The sequence below is a fragment of the Dendrobates tinctorius genome, unplaced genomic scaffold, assembly GCF_039654945.1.
Source record: "Dendrobates tinctorius isolate UK_male_01 unplaced genomic scaffold, ASM3965494v1 ptg000038l, whole genome shotgun sequence".
In the NCBI taxonomy this organism is placed as follows: Eukaryota; Metazoa; Chordata; class Amphibia; order Anura; family Dendrobatidae; genus Dendrobates; species Dendrobates tinctorius.
In genome coordinates, this window is record NW_027361706.1 from 1,032,793 (window position 1) to 1,048,007 (window position 15,215).

The window sequence follows — 15,215 nt, forward strand, 5'->3', positions numbered from 1 at the left end:
GGTGGGCCCCCCCGCCTCACGGGCCCCATAGCGGATGTGTGATGTGCCGCTACCCGGGGGCCCCTGGGTTAGCGGGGAACCTAGGCAGCTGCCTGGTCTGCCTGCCCCTAACGCCGTTACTGCTCCTGGGACTCGCCATGGTGGGAGGAAAGAGGATCAGGGTGAGGATTCTGTGGTCCAGACTCCTGGCTAGTGAGACTGGACCGTGTGGAAGACAGGTAGTGCTGGGAAATACTGGAAGCATTATCTGCCATTTAACCAACCACCCACTGATCTGGCTTTAAGAGTGGTGTCCTGCAACCCTCTGCAAAATGGGACAGGAACCTACGTCTCATGGATGATCATGTTTGTTGTGTTCCCAAAGTATGCATAGTTTCACTTGGCCAACGGCTTTGGCCTCTGCGTGCACCATCAGCAGCACGTAAACTTCTCTGTCCCTTACCCCACGCCTTGTGCTTTTTTAAATTACGTATATAATTTATGCATGCAAATTTTCTGGTATTAATAGGTAAAAGAAAATATGTTGCCTTGAAAAGGACTTTTGTTTTTAGCTTACAGCAGCAGTATACCTATGGAAGGCCTGTAAGGCAATAAATCCTGCCTGTATGCCTCTAATCCAAAACTACTTGAGAATGGCACTTGAGCACCCGCGATACTCAATCGAGTAACGAGTGTAACCAAGCACCACGATCAGTGGCGTAGCAACTGTTTGTGGCGCCCGGGGCGGTCGAAAAATTTGCCGCCCCTTTGGTCGTTGATAATACATAAGGGGATGGGGGCCCCACCTATAGCGTCAGACAGAGGGCCCCCACCAAACAGCGCCACACAGAGGGTCCCCACCAAACAGCGCCACAGAGGACCCCCACCAAACAGCGCCACACAGAGGGCCCCCACCAAACAGCGTCACACAGAGGGCCCCCACCAAACAGCGCCACACAGAGGGCCCCCACCAAACAGCGCCACACAGAGGACCCCCACCAAACAGCGTCACACAGAGGACCCCCACCAAACAGCGCCACACAGAGGGCCCCCACCAAACAGCGCCACACAGAGGGCCCCCACCAAACAGCGTCACACAGAGGACCCCCACCAAACAGCGCCACACAGAGGGCCCCCACCAAACAGCGCCACACAGAGGGCCCCCACCAAACAGCGTCACACAGAGGGCCCCCACCAAACAGCGCCACACAGAGGACCCCACCAAACACAGTCACACAGAGGGCCCCCACCTACAGCACCACACAGAGGGCCCCCACCACATAGCAAGTGCCAACCATGATGCTACCAAAGAAAGGAAACCAAAATAAATGTCTCACGAAGATAAACCCTGTATACCCGTCATTGCGAGGTGGTCACCTGCCCAGGACCCCCATGTATTAGCAAGAGCTGTGTGGATTAAAGATGTTTGTGTATTAATACCACAAATATCTGCCGTCCCCAGTAAAGGTGGATTAATAGCGAAACCCTGTCTGCAATGAAACAATCCAATAAAATATCACAGAAGAAAATAATAAATCCAAAACCTGTTGGTCGCGTTGCTGTACGTCCTGGTGTGCAGTAGCGTGACAGCGCAAACACCGGCACCAGGGCATCCAGAAAGCTCATCCAGCAATTTGACCATTCTGCATTTATAATGCTTTTGCTTAAATTCAGCTTACTTACAGATGTAGCAGAGCCATGTTTGTCATTTGGCATAACTCACTCATCTAATATATAAAGCTCAAAGTGTGTATGTATGTATGTATGTATATATGTACAGTTGTGGCCAAAAGTATTGACACCCCTGCAATTCTGTCAGGTAATACTCAGTTTCTTCCTGAAAATGATTGCAAACACAAATTCTTTGGTATTATTATCTTCATTTAATTTGTCTTAAATTAAAAAACACGAAAGAGAATGAAGCAAAAAGCAAAACATTGATCATTTCACACAAAACTCCAAAAATGGGCCAGACAAAAGTATTGGCACCCTCAGCCTAATACTTGGTTGCACAACCTTTAGCCAAAATAACTGCGACCAACCGCTTCCGGTAACCATCAATAAGTTTCTTACAATGCTCTGCTGGAATTTTAGACCATTCTTCTTTGGCAAACTGCTCCAGGTCCCTGATATTTGGAGGGTGCCTTCTCCAAACTGCCATTTTTAGATCTCTCCACAGGTGTTCTATGGGATTCAGGTCTGGACTCATTGCTGGCCATCTTAGAAGTCTCCAGTGCTTTCTCTCAAACCATTTTCTAGTGCTTTTTGAAGTGTGTGTTTTGGGTCATTGTCCTGCTGGAAGACCCATGACCTCTGAGGGAGACCCAGCTTTCTCACACTGGGCCCTACATTATGCTGCAAAATTTGTTGGTAGTCTTCAGACTTCATAATGCCATGCACACGGTCAAGCAGTCCAGTGCCAGAGGCAGCAAAGCAACCCCAAAATATCAGGGAACCTCCGCCATGCTTGACTGTAGGGACCGTGTTCTTTTCTTTGAATGCCTCTCTTTTTCTCCTGTAAACTCTATGTTTATGCCTTTGCCCAAAAAGCTCTACTTTTGTCTCATCTGACCAGAGAACATTCTTCCAAAACGTTTTAGGCTTTTTCAGGTAAGTTTTGGCAAACTCCAGCCTGGCTTTTTTAATGTCTCGAGGTAAGAAGTGGGGTCTTCCTGGGTCTCCTACCATACGGTCCCTTTTCATTCAGACGCCGACGGATAGTACGGGTTGACACTGTTGTACCCTCGGACTGCAGGGCAGCTTGAACTTGTTTGGATGTTAGTCGAGGTTCTTTATCCAACATCCGCACAATCTTGCGTTGAAATCTCTTGTCAATTTTTCTTTTCCGTCCACATCTAGGGAGATTAGCCACAGTGCCATGGGCTTTAAACTTCTTGATGACACTGCGCACGGTAGACACAGGAACATTCAGGTCTTTGGAGATGGACTTGTAACCTTGAGATTGCTCATGCTTCCTCACAATTTGGTTTCTCAAGTCCTCAGACCGTTCTTTGGTCTTCTTTCTTTTCTCTATGCTCAATGTGGTACACACAAGGGCACAGGACAGAGGTTGAGTCAACTTTAATCCATGTCAACTGGCTGCAAGTGTGATTTAGTTATTGCCAACACCTGTTAGGTGCCACAGGTAAGTTACAGGTGCTGTTAATTACACAAATTAGAGAAGCATCACATGATTTTTCGAACAGTGCCAATACTTTTGTCCACCCTCTTTTTTATGTTTGGTGTGGAATTATATCCAATTTGGCTTTAGGACAATTCTTTTTGTGTTTTTTCATTTAAGATAAATTAAACGAAGATAATAATACCAAAGAATTTGTGTTTGCAAAGATTTTCAGGAAGAAACTGAGTATTATCTGACAGAATTGCAGGGGTGTCAATACTTTTGGCCACAACTGTATGTATGTATGTATGTGTGTATGTATGTATGTGTGTATGTCTGGGATTGGCATCCGCACCGTCGCAGCTACAGCCACAAAATTTGGCACTGTCACACGTCTGGACCCCGAGAGCGTCTTAAGCTATGTTGTGCGGTGAAATTTTAACCCTGTGCGTTCCAATTCACCAAACAATTTTGCCCCTGCCTACATACTGGGGAAAAAGTGTGTGCGCGTCAAGCCCCGCCCCTCATTATGATGTCATAATGCCCCTATTTGCATCCTGGGGAAGCAGTGTGTGCGTATCAAGCCCCGCCCCTCATTATGATGTCACAATGGTTGCCATGGCGACGCTGATGTCATCATAGGTTGCAAGCCCTGCCTCCGCTCATTATGATGTCATAATGGTTGACTATGGGATGGAGGATGTGTGATGGGTATATGGGCACGGGACTATGGGATGGTGGATATGTATGATGGATATATGGGCACGGGACTATGGGATGGAGGATGTGTGATGGGTATATGGGCACTGGACTATGGGATGGTGGATATGTATGACGGGTATATGGGCACGGGACTATGGGATGGAGGATATGTATGACGGGTATATGAGCACGGGACTATGGGATGGAGGATGAGTGATGGGTATATGGGCACTGGACTATGGGATGGAGGATATGTATGACGAGTATATGGGCACGGAACTATGGGATGGAGGATGTGTGATGGGTATATGGGCACTGGACTATGGGATGGTGGATATGTATGACGGGTATATGGGCACTCGACTATGAAATGGCGAATATGTATGATGGGTAAATGGGCACGGGAATATGGGATGGAGGATATGTATGACGGGTATATGGGCACGGGACTATGAGATGGAGGATGTGTGATGGGTAAATGGGCACGGGACTATGGGATGGAGGATGTGTGATGGGTATAGGGGCACGGGACTATGGGATGGAGGATGTGTGATGGGTATATGGGCACGGGACTATGGGATGGAGGATATGTATGACGGGTATATGGGCACGGGACTACGAGATGGAGGATGTGTGATGGGTATATGGGCATGGAACTATGGGTTGGAGGATGTGTGATGGGTATATGGGCACGGGACTATGGGATGGAGGATATGTATGACGGGTATATGGGCACGGGACTATGGGATGGAGGATGTGTGATGGGTATATGGGCACTGGACTATGGGATGGAGGATATGTATGACGAGTATATGGGCACGGAACTATGGGATGGAGGATGTGTGATGTGTATATGGGCACTGGACTATGGGATGGAGGATATGTATGACGAGTATATGGGCACGGAACTATGGGATGGAGGATGTGTGATGGGTATATGGGCACTGGACTATGGGATGGAGGATGTATGACGGGTATATGGGCACTGGACTATGGGATGGTGGATATGTATGACGGGTATATGGGCACGGGACTATGGGATGGAGGATATGTATGACGGGTATATGAGCACGGGACTATGGGATGGAGGATGAGTGATGGGTATATGGGCACTGGACTATGGGATGGAGGATATGTATGACGAGTATATGGGCACGGAACTATGGGATGGAGGATGTGTGATGGGTATATGGGCACTGGACTATGGGATGGTGGATATGTATGACGGGTATATGGGCACTCGACTATGAAATGGCGAATATGTATGATGGGTAAATGGGCACGGGAATATGGGATGGAGGATATGTATGACGGGTATATGGGCACGGGACTATGAGATGGAGGATGTGTGATGGGTAAATGGGCACGGGACTATGGGATGGAGGATGTGTGATGGGTATAGGGGCACGGGACTATGGGATGGAGGATATGTATGACGGGTATATGGGCACGGGACTATGGGATGGAGGATGTGTGATGGGTATATGGGCACGGGACTATGGGTTGGAGGATGTGTAATGGGTATACAGGCACGGGACTATGGGATGGAGGATATGTATGACGGGTATATGGGCACGGGACTATGAGATGGAGGATGTGTGATGGGTAAATGGGCACGGGACTATGGGATGGAGGATGTGTGATGGGTATAGGGGCACGGGACTATGGGATGGAGGATATGTATGACGGGTATATGGGCACGGGACTATGAGATGGAGGATGTGTGATGGGTATATGGGCACGGGACTATGGGTTGGAGGATGTGTGATGGGTATATGGGCACGGGACTATGGGATGGAGGATATGTATGACGGGTATATGGGCACGGGACTATGGGATGGAGGATGTGTGATGGGTATATGGGCACTGGACTATGGGATGGAGGATATGTATGACGAGTATATGGGCACGGAACTATGGGATGGAGGATGTGTGATGTGTATATGGGCACTGGACTATGGGATGGAGGATATGTATGACGAGTATATGGGCACGGAACTATGGGATGGAGGATGTGTGATGGGTATATGGGCACTGGACTATGGGATGGAGGATATGTATGACGGGTATATGGGCACGGGACTATGAGATGAAGGATGTGTGATGGGTATATGAGCACTGGACTATGGGATGGAGAATATGTATGACAGGTATATGGGCACGGAACTATGGGATGGAGGATGTGTGATGGGTATATGGGCACGGGACTATGGGATGGCGGATAATTATAATTTGTTATAACTAACCACAGTTAGTAACTATTCCCGGGCAGCGCCGAGCTATCCAGCTAGTTGTCACATAATAAGGCAATTGTTTTTGCATTGGGTCCTACTATATATCAAGCAATTGCATTGTGAGCAATTCCCTGGCAATCTTTCTTTTTTTCCCCTCAGTTCTCATCAGTTGTGTCAACCGCCTGCTGTACGACATGCACAAGGGGTGTAAAAAAGTCAAGTCGTAAGGGTACGTAAAATTCAGGCTCCTAAACTGGGCTACAAGATGTGGAATGGGAAAGTGCTTACAATGCAATTGCTTCACTGCTTGTACAGCATGCAGTTATATGACACACCCAACTCTGCTATATCTGTGCATAACCACATCACTATTATCAGCTCTGAGCTGCTGCTGCAGAACCTCTTGGCAGGGATCACACATACAGAGGGCATGCAGCCTGGTGAAGCAGTTTTTTCCATTAATAATAAAAAAAGAAAAAAAAAAAACTTCATGAGTTTTCTACTAGTTGCACATACTAATAGGATTAGCAGGGCTGCCCTGCTCCCCCCATGCCTGGGGCACAGATCCCTGCAGCAGAGCTTCCTGGCACTCTATAGCCCCTCACCCACACAGTGCCCCCAGCACAGCAGGGGGGCAGCTTACCTGCAGGGCAGGAGTGGGCATCAGCCTGGCAGAGGACTTGGTTCCCAGGCTGTACAGCTCCTGTCCCGGGCACATTCAGCATGAGTGAGAGCATGGAGCAAACCCTGCCCTGGATCCAGTGTATACACATCAGACTGGGCTGGCCAACAGCAATCCCAGCCACCCCCATAACTGGAGGAAGGAGGAGACCTCCAGCACTGCTGCACCATCCACAGCCAGGGAGACTGGGCGGAAATGAGTTCTCCCACAGAGGAGAGGAATTGCTGCGGCTGCTACCGCGCCGCCCCCACACACGTGCCGCCTGGGGCGGACCACCCCCCCTGCCCCCACCACGCTACGCCACTGACCGCGATGCTTGATCAAGTATTGAGCAGTGGCAAGCAGGCTTGCTCATCACTTCTAGATACACCTCTGGCTCATACTGTATATAGGGGGCTATGTGTGGTCTCATACTATATACAAAGTGCTATGTGAGGGCTCATATTGAATATAGAGAGGCTATGTGGGGGATCATACTATATATAGAGGCTATGTGGGGGCTCATACTATATATTGAGTGGCTATGTGTGGTCTCATACTATATACAAAGTGCTATGTGAGGGCTCATATTGAATATAGAGAGGCTATGTGGTGGCTCATATTATATATAGAGGCTATGTGGTGGCTCATACTATATATAGAGTGGCTATGTGGGGGCTCATACTATATAGAGGCTATGTGGGGGCTCATACTATATATAGAGTGGCTATGTGGTGGCTCATACTATATATAGAGAGGCTATGTGAGGGCTCATATTGAATATAGAGAGGCTATGTGGTGGCTCATACTATATATAGAGTGGCTATGTGTGGTCTCATACTATATACAAAGGGCTATGTGAGGGCTCATACTATATATAGAGAGGCTATGTGAGGGCTCATATTGAATATAAAGAGGCTATGTGAGGGCTCATATTGAATATAGAGAGGCTATGTGGTGGCTCATACTATATGTAGAGGCTATGTGGGGGCTCATACTATATATAGAGGCTATGTGGGGGCTCATACTATATAAAGAGTGGCTATGTGGGGGCTCATACTATATATAGAGGCTATGTGGGGGCTCATACTATATTTAGAGTGGCTATGTGGTGGCTTATACTATATGTAGAGGCTATGTGGGGCTAATACTATATATAGAGGCTATGTGGGGGCTCATACTATATATAGAGTGGCTATGTGGGGGCTCATACTATATATAGAGGCTATGTGGGGGCTCATACTATATATAGAGTGGCTATGTGGGGGCACATACTATATATAGAGGCTATGTGTGGTCTCATACTATATACAAAGGGCTATGTGAGGGCTCATACTATATATAGAGAGGCTATGTGAGGGCTCATATTGAATATAGAGAGGCTATGTGAGGGCTCATATTGAATGTAGAGAGGCTATTTGGGGGCTCATACTATATACAGAGTGGCTATGTGGAGGCTCATACTATATATAGAGGCTATGTGGGGGCTCATACTATATATAGAGAGGCTACGTGGGTTCTGACAACGTATATAGAGGGGCTATGTGAGGAATCATACTGTATGTAGGAAGCTAAGTGTGAGCTCTTACAGTATAAAGAGGTATAGAGGAGAGCTGTATATCATAGAATCATAGAATCGTAGAGTTGGAAGGGACCTCCTGGGCCATCTGGTCCAACCCCCTGCTCAAAGCAGGATTCGCTAAATCATCCCAGTCAGATGTCTGTCCAGCGTCTGTTTGAAGACTTCCATTGAAGGAGAACTCACCACTTCTCGTGGCAGCCTGTTCCACTCATTGATCACTCTAACTGTCAAAAAGTTTTTTCTAATATCTAATCTGTGTCTCCTCCCATTCAGTTTCATCCCATTGCTTCTAGTCTTTCCTTGTGCAAATGAGAATAAAGTTGAGCCTTCTACAATGTGACAGCCCTTTAGATATTTGTAGACAGCAATTAAGTCTCCTCTCAGTCTTCTCTTTTGCAAACTAAACATTCCCAAATCCTGCAACCTTTCCTCATAAGACAGGGTTTGCAGACCGGTCACCATTCTGGTCGCTCTTTTCTGAACTTGCTCCAGTTTGTTGATGTCTTTTTTAAAATGTGGTGCCCAAAACTGGACACAATATTCCAGATGAGGTCTGACCAAAGAGGAGTAGAGGGAAATAATGACTTCACGTGATCTAGACTGTATGCTTCTGTTAATACATCCTAGAACTGCATTTGCCTTTTTTGCTGCTGCATCACACTGTTGACTCATATTCAGTCTGTGATCTATTAGTATACCCAAGTCTTTTTCACATGTGCTGTCACTTAGCCCTATTTCTCCCATTCTATATATGCTTTTTTCATTTTTATTGCCCAGATGTAGTACTTTGCATTTCTCCCTGTTAAAAACCATTCTGTTAGTTACTGCCCACTTCTCCAGTTTATTTAAATCTTTTTGAATCCTCTCTCTCTCTTCTCTAGTATTAGCTATCCCTCCTAGCTTTGTGTCATCAGCAAATTTAATCAGTTTACCCTCAATTCCTTCATCTAAATCGTTGATAAAGATGTTGAACAATACAGGGCCCAGGACAGAGCCCTGTGGTACCCCACTTGAGACACTCTTCCAACTGGATGTGCAGCCATTTACGACCACTCTTTGGGTCCGATCACTAAGCCAGCTATGAATCTACCTAACAGTTGCCTTGTCCATTCCATACTTAGTCATTTTTTCAATAAGGATTGTATGAGAGACTTTGTCAAATGCTTTGCTGAAGTCAAGATATACTATATCTACAGCATTTCCTTGATCCACCCAATCAGTGATATTATTAGTATATGGGCTCATATGGTATGTATGGGGTGTCAGCATATTTAATTCTGCTCAATATTAAGTTATAAAGTTATTATTACTATAAAATAATAATTGTAATTAATATGTTACAGTCTATCATGTAGCCCCTTGGGATAAGTAAAAGCCCAACCCTGGTATATAGTAACATTATCCTACAGTAGCATGTCCACCTCCCCATCCAACCATCCATATAATCTAATCTTCTATAATACTGGGATATATGAGTTATTATTATTGATTTATCACTGTTCAAATCAGTAGGAACTACTCCGGAATTACAGTGTATGGTAACATTGTGGCATTTTATAAAAGTTTTAAGAAGCCAAGGTGGATAATTAGAGTCCATTTCATGTATATGGTAATGAATTGGTTGTATGGCCTGCTCTGGTCTGTTTAAACAGCTGCTGCTCCTGCTGATGATGTCACAGAATGTTGAGGTTTCTGGCTCTGCCCCCTTGCATTATGACATCACACACAAACATTGTGTAAAGAGCTGCAGAGCCAACATTCCATCAGACAGTTGCAGACGGTGGAGAGAGATAAGTCGGCGCTATGTCATCTCTTGTTGTGTCCTTCATTTTCTTCTATCATCTATTTCTCATTTATTTTTTATTCACTAAGGAGTCTTTATTCTCTATAATACAAGCAGGTCCAAAATAAATAGTGAACCCCTCATATTAGGAGATGTCCAAATTTGACAGCCTTTCTTCCAACAGTAAAGAGATACATAGGATGTGACGGGATTTATCTTCAAGTACAGAAATGACAATGATTTACCGATTATCCATCACATTTTACTGGTTTCTGACTTTCTTGCTCATCAGGTCCATAGATTAGTTATAATTAAGAGAATCCCCTCAGCCATAACTGGAACATGACGACTTCTTGATTTTTAGGCCATGTATTGTTATAGAATCATCCAAATCTGGGAGATTAAAGTTACATCCTGTAAAGGGAACACATGTAACATGAAGATAATTATGTAATTGTCGGATGTTATAGAGACACATAGTAAAATACAGTCCAGGTCAAAAATATAAATCCAACCAATATTGGGAAATCCTTGTACAACACCGATGTATATACATATTAGCTCCATATGTAGTAAAACTATTCAAATATTCCCCCACATTGCTAGGATTCATATAGTTTGATCTCTAATATATTGGACAATGCACTTCAGTGGAAGTGAGGTTGTTGGATCCGCACCCACTAGCTGCTACTTGCGATGTCACGGAATGTGGTAACTGTTGGCTCTGCCCACATTAGCTGTTCCTTGTTATGTCTTAGAGCAGCGTTCCCCAGCTCCAGTCCTCAAGAGCCACCAAGGATTCATGTTTTCAGGCTTTCCTTAGTATGGCCTACGTGATAATTGCAGTACCTGCACAGGCAAAAATTCCATCACCTGGGCAATACGAATGAAATCCTGAAAACATGAACCGTTGGTGGCTCTTGAGGACTGGAGTTGGGGAACACTGTCTTAGAGTGATGGGATAGTTGATCCACCCCAAATAGCTGTGTCATATGATGTCACGGAAGATTATGGTTGTTGGCTTCATTCACATTAGCTCTTATTTTTCATTTCACGGAATGTTTTGGTTGTTAGCTTTGCCCCCATAAGACACTACTTGTGATGTCACTAAATGTTTTGGTTGTTGGTTTCACCCCCATTACCTTCTACTAGTGATGTCACTGAATGAATAAAAGTAATAGAAATGTTAAGCTAGTCCTACCTGTATGCCTCAAATTAATGGTCTTGTTGTGGATAAATTTTACATTCTGTCTTTATACTAATGATCACCCCAAAGACTTATAATAACGCACAATTTCATCTGCTTTTTAGGTGGAAATTGGTCCCCTTACCTCTTGTCCTGTCTGCAGTTGTACAAGTTGCACCAACATGTCCGCCCCTGTCCACCCCTAAATGGAGAGATAGGAAGGATGACACTACAGCTACAGAGGTGACCGTATGATAGCCTAGCTTGACAATCCATTTCTCACGAAGACCCTTTCAGCTTTTCAGACATGGGTGGAGCACATGATCTCTGAAAATAGGGTCCCACAGCTGCACCCCAACAGTTTGAGCATCACTCTTAGAAGAGTACATACCCTCAGAGCAGAAGGCGGCGAATCGCCCCTCACTGTGTCACTGAGGAGGATAGCATTCGCTAGGGATTACTCCGGAGTGGTGGTTGTGGTGGGATGCAGGTCTGGACAGCTGTCGTCATCCTAGTAGATAGATAAAAATTTATATATGTCTGTTTATGCTTTAAATAGAATCTGTCATCCCCCCATGAGACGTCTATGGCCTATTAATATGGGCATACAGGTAATATAAATGTTAAGATACTCCTACCTGTATGCCTCATATTAATGGTCTTGTTGAGGATACATTTTAGATTCTGTCTTTATGCTAATGATCAGCCCAATGACTCATCATAACGCACAGCTTCATCAGCTTTGGAAGTGGAAATTGGTACCCTTACCACTTGGCCCGTGTGCAGTTGCACAAGTTGTACCAACAACATGTCCACCCCTGTCCACCCCTGAATGGAACCATAGGAAGGATGACACTACAGCTACAGAGGTGACCGTCTGATATCCTAGCTCGACTACCCACCTCTCCTGAAGACCCTTTCAGCTTTTGAGACTTGGGTGGAGGACATCATCTCTGAAAATAGGGTCCCATAGCTGCACCCCAACAGTTTGAGCATTACTCTTAGAAGAGTACATACCCTCAGAGCAGAAGGGGGCGCGTAGCCATTCACTTTGTCACTGAGGAGGATAGCATTCGCCAGGGATTACTCCGGAGTGGTGGTTGTGGTGGGATGCAGGTCTGGACAGCTGTTGTCATCCTATTAGATAAATAAGAATTTATATATGTATGTTTTATGCTTTAAACTGAATCTTTCCCTCCCCACCCGAGACGTATATGACTTATTAATATGGGCATACAGGTACTAGAAATGTTAAGCTAGTCCTACCTGCATACCTCATATGAATGGTCTTGTTGTGTATAAATTTTATATTCTGTCTTTATGCTAATGATCACCCCTATAACTCATCATAACGCACAGCTTCATCTGCTTTGGAGGTGGAAATTGGTCCTCTTACCTCTTGGCCCGTGTGCAGTTGCATCAACAACATGTCTGCCCTTGTTCACCCCTGAATGGAACCATAGGAAGGATGACACTACAGCTACAGAGGTGACCGTCTGATAGCCTAGCTCGACTACCCACCTCTCCTGAAGACCCTTTCAGCTTTTGAGACTTGGGTGGAGGACATCATCTCTGAAAATAGGGTCCCACAGCTGCACCCCAACAGTTTGAGCATCACTCTTAGAAGAGTACATACCCTCAGAGCAGAAGGAGGCGCGTAGCCATTCACTGTGTCACTGAGGAGGATAGCATTCGCCAGGGATTACTCCGGAGTGATTGTTGTGGTGGGATGCAGGTCTGGACAGCTGTCGTCATCCTATTAGATAGATAGATAAGAATTAATATATGTACCTCATCGCCCGTGTGCAGTTGCACAAGTTGTACCAGCAACATGTCCTCCCCTGTCCGCCCCTGAATGGAACCATAGGAAGGATGACACTACAGCTACAGAGGTGACCGTCTGATAGCCAAGCTCGACTACCCACCTCTCCTGAAGACCCTTTCAGCTTTTGAGACTTGGGTGGAGGACATCATCTCTGAAAATAGGGTCCCACAGCTGCACCCCAACAGTTTGAGCATCACTCTTAGAAGAGTACATACCCTCAGAGCAGAAGGGGGCGCATAGCCAGTCACTGTGTTACTGAGGAGGATAGCATTCGCCAGGGATTACTCTGGAGTGGTTGTTGTGGTGGGATGCAGGTCTGGACAGCTGTCGTCATCCTATTAGATAGATAGATAAGAATTAATATATGTACCTCATCGCCCGTGTGCAGTTGCACAAGTTGTAAAAACAACATGTTCACCCCTGCCCACCCCTGAATGGAACCAAAGGAAGGATGACACTATAGCTACAGAGGTGACCGTCTGATAGCCTAGCTCGACTACCCACCTCTCCTGAAGACCCTTTCAGCTTTTGAGACTTGGGTGGAGGACATCATCTCTGAAAATAGGGTCCCACAGCTGCACCCCAACAGTTTGAGCATCACTCTTAGATGAGTACATACCTTCAGAGCAGAAGGGGGTGCGTAGCCATTTACTGTCTCACTGAGGAGGATAGCATTCGCCAGGGATTACTCCAGAGTGGTTGTTGTGGTGGGATGCAGGTCTGGACAGCTGTCGTCATCCTATTAGATAGATAGATAAGGATTAATATATGTACCGCATCGCCCGTGTGCAGTTGCACAAGTTGTACCAACAACATGTCCGCCCCTGTCCACCCCTGAATGGAACCATAGGAAGGATGACACTACAGCTACAGAGGTGACCGTCTGATAGCCTAGCTCGACTACCCACCTCTCCTGAAGACCCTTTCAGCTTTTGAGACTTGGGTGGAGGACATCATCTCTGAAAATAGGGTCCCACAGCTGCAACCCAACAGTTCGAGCATCACTCTTAGATAAGTACATACCCTCAGAGCAGAAGGGGGCGCGTAGCCAGTCACTGTGTTACTGAGGAGGATAGCATTCGCCAGGGATAACTCCGGAGTGGTGGTTGTGGTGGGATGCAGGTCTGGACAGCTGTCGTCATCCTATTAGATAGATAGATAAGGATTAATATATGTACCTCATCGCCCGTGTGCAGTTGCACAAGTTGTACCAACAACATGTCCGCCTCTGTCCATCCCTGAATGGAACCATACGAAGGATGACACTACAGCTACAGAGGTGACCATCTGATAGCCTACCTCGACTACCCACCTCTCCTGAAGACCCTTTCAGCTTTTGAGACTTGGGTGGAGGACATCATCTCTGAAAATAGGGTCCCACAGCTGCACCCCAACAGTTTTAGCATCACTCTTAGATGAGTACATACCCTCAGAGCAGAAGGGGGCGCGTAGCCAGTCACTGTGTTACTGAGGAGGATAGCATTCGCCAGGGATTACTCCGGAGTGGTTGTTGTGGTGGGATGCAGGTCTGGACAGCTGTCGACATCCAATTGATAGATAAGAATTTATATATGTCTGTTTATGCTTTAAATAGAATCTGTCACCCCCCCCGCGAGACGTATATGGCCTATTAATATGAGCATACAGGTAATAGAAATGTTAAGCTAGTCCTACCTGTATGCCTCATATTAATGGTCTTGTTGTGGATAAATTTTAGATTCTGTCTTTATGCTAATGATCAGCCCAATGACTCATCATAACGCACAGCTTCATCAGCTTTGGAAGTGGAAATTGGTACCCTTAACTCTTGGCCCGTGTGTAGTTGCACAAGTTGTACCAACAACATGTCCGCCCCTCTCCACCCCTGAATGGAACCATAGGAAGGATGACACTACAGCTACAGAGGTGACCGTCTGATAGCCTAGCTCGACTACCCACCTCTCCTGAAGACCCTTTCAGCTTTTGAGACTTGGGTGGAGGACATCATCTCTGAAAATAGGGTCCCACAGCTGCACCCCAACAGTTTGAGCATCACTCTTAGATGAGTACATACCCTCAGAGCAGAAGGGGGCGCGTAGCCCCTCACTGTGTCACTGAGGAGGATAGCATTCGCCAGGGATTACTCCGGAGTGGTGGTTGTGG

At 46.0% G+C, this 15,215-nt stretch overlaps 1 protein-coding gene across 1 annotated transcript in view; it reads left to right on the forward strand.

The window, feature by feature from the left end:
* The first annotated feature begins 632 nt into the window (after positions 1-632).
* The window catches only part of LOC141088163 (NADP-dependent alcohol dehydrogenase-like), a 77,391-nt gene continuing 62,808 nt past the window's right edge, over positions 633-15,215 (forward strand). Inside the window, exon 1 of the mRNA XM_073574088.1 lies at positions 633-664. Coding sequence (XP_073430189.1) covers positions 633-664 — 32 coding nt within the window. The remainder of the gene's footprint in view (positions 665-15,215) is intronic.